The 2,542-nt window shown below is 34.6% G+C and overlaps 1 protein-coding gene across 1 annotated transcript; it reads right to left on the reverse strand.

The window, feature by feature from the left end:
* Positions 1–1,030: 1,030 nt before the first annotated feature.
* LOC111472212 (polygalacturonase-like) lies at positions 1,031–1,867 on the reverse strand. The gene is made up of 3 exons (XM_023117856.1): positions 1,722–1,867; positions 1,280–1,411; positions 1,031–1,112 (listed from the first exon to the last, which is right to left on the reverse strand). The coding sequence occupies exons 1-3, from the start codon at positions 1,865–1,867 to the stop codon at positions 1,031–1,033; spliced, it is 360 nt and encodes a 119-aa protein (XP_022973624.1).
* Positions 1,868–2,542: the final 675 nt, after the last annotated feature.

Genomic DNA, 2,542 nt, shown 5'->3' on the forward strand with positions numbered 1-2,542 from the left:
ACCCCAACTTTGACAGCATATAACCTGAATAGGAAGAATTAATGACTAGTCACATATCTTATTGTACATTTTGAGGCATTTTAGCTCTAACGAGTGTAGACATGATTTTGACAGGTCATACTCAGTCGTACTAACACAACAATAATTGTAAATGCCTATCTAACTTGAAAGTAAGTAAAGGAGTTTGGAACGGGCATGCGACTGTGGACAACACGTCATGAACAAGCATGATTGGGACATCTGACACGCGACCGTAGGCAACACGCCTTGGACAAGCATGATCGTGACAGCCTACAGCTTGACTTAAGCTCACTTCGCCTTGACAAGGTATGTAAGTTGTAAGGTTAGTAGGCATGATCTCACTCCTTATGTGAATTATATGCATATGTCAGTTACTGTCTTTTGAACTAATTAGGATACAATTGGTTACAATACCTAATAACTTGGAGTCTATGGCGTGATGATAGATTATGGACCTTAAAATCTGAAGTGGTACTATACAAGAAGATAGAGCAGGTAGAGCCTTGACTGAGACCGACCCTGCTCAAATTCCTTATAAGGAAAGGCATGCTAAGAACAAGTGTTGAAAAAAGTAGATACCATGATGCTACAATTTATGATCTAGGCCACTCAGATAAACTAGGGTAACATAAACAGTGGAGAAAATGTTAGAATATCTAGGTGGTCGAGAGTGTTAAGCTTTATGCCCTGAAGCCTCGTAATTACTTGTTTAATTTTAATAATAACTTTGATTATTTTATTTAAAATTTAATATTATCCCATATGTGATTGACATAGAAGAGGGTCATGTTTAAGAATAACCTAAAGGGTCTATAGTATATGGATAAAAGTTTGTCGATGCTAAACAACTAGAAGGTTCAACCACACCAAAGGTAGTTCCTTCAACATTTTTACATGAAGCTTTAGCAATGAGATTCTCGTAAGTTAGCTTTATGTCTATCAAGCCTAATCCAATGCAATGATTTGTTGGACTATAATCAAAATTGATTGTTATTTCAGTGGTTGAAGTTCACTTGATGTCTTCGTATATTACTTCACTAACTTTAACTCCAGAATCAAAATATACTATGAAAACGGATAAACAAGGACATCTATAAACAAATTTACCATGTAAACTTGTTTTACTCCGTTATTCTCTCCTAAAATTTTTAATTCCATGAAACCCTAAGTTATATTATTAAACTATATTATAAAACCAAATATAAATTAGGAATTCAATAATAAGATATGAATATATACAACAAATAAGGAAATATACCTGACCACGAGAGTCTTTGATCTTCTCCAAGACTTAATCCTTACTCCATTCTGAGTTCCAATGAATCTAGATGATTTCACTGTCATGTTATACACTCCATCCTCCTCATCCTCTATCCGTAAGCTCCCAATGCTACAAACACATTCAACAAAATACCAAATGCTTTCTAACCTTTAATTTCCTCACTCTAACCTAATATATTATATAACTATTTTTATCCAAAATAATTTTAAAATAATTTCAATCATTTTTCTCACGTTCAAAATAACTTAGAATATATTTTAATTATTCAAATTTAATTTAACATTTAGATTATCTTTTAAAAATTAATGCGACAAAATTATTTAAACCCTTTAAAAAACATTTCTAAACATGTTCATCCTAATCTATCTCTCGTTACCTGATTCCATGTCCAGGTCCACATGTAATACTTTCAATCTACATGCTGGATGTCCCTGGACCGATGGAGATGCAGTCGTCACCGTTTCCAATGTTCGAGTTGAGGATAGTCACATCTGATGATTGTTGCACATGGATGCCATCACTGTTTGGACTATCGCCAGAAGCCAAGACATTCACTCTTGTCATATGCACGTTTTGGCACCGATTCATTACAATGCTGAACAATTGGCTGTTAATTGAAGATGATCCATTGATGTTCACATTCTTTCCATCATTTATTTAAGACTCTATCAATTCAAAACAATCAAAAGCCAGAATTAGTAAAAATTTAAAATAATATTGTAATTAATCTAGTCATTTTCATTCAACTTTGGGTTAAAGAAAAATTTTCAAAATTTTTTTATATGGAGCCAACTCAAATTTTGCATACGGCGGCTCCAATGGGGCAACTCTTCCCTGAGTGTTTACAATTCCACGTGGGAGTTCCTTACCCATCAATAATACCGCCAGTAATGGAAAGCCCATTTATGTGATTAAACAAAATCCAAGAACTAGAATTAGCTAAAACTTGAATGTGTGAGAAAGCCACAAGAGTTCCATCAATGAGAACAGTAATAGCATTGTTCTTACAAGGCCCATTAAATCTCACACTTCGAACGAAGAATATACCCTCGGGAACCTAAATAGTGGCCGGTTCAGATGAGTCACAGGCCTTAGCCCATGCTATTTGAAGCACCGGCGAGGCATCGATCTTTTCATCGGGTTTAGCTCCGAGAGAAACAATATTGAATGTTAATTCAGCAGTTGAGGCATGGTTTAAAAACAAAAGTAAAAAGGAAAGAAAAACATGCAAGATTACAA

Source organism: Cucurbita maxima, unplaced genomic scaffold (genome assembly GCF_002738345.1).
Source record: "Cucurbita maxima cultivar Rimu unplaced genomic scaffold, Cmax_1.0 Cma_Scf00068, whole genome shotgun sequence".
In the NCBI taxonomy this organism is placed as follows: domain Eukaryota; kingdom Viridiplantae; phylum Streptophyta; class Magnoliopsida; order Cucurbitales; family Cucurbitaceae; genus Cucurbita; species Cucurbita maxima.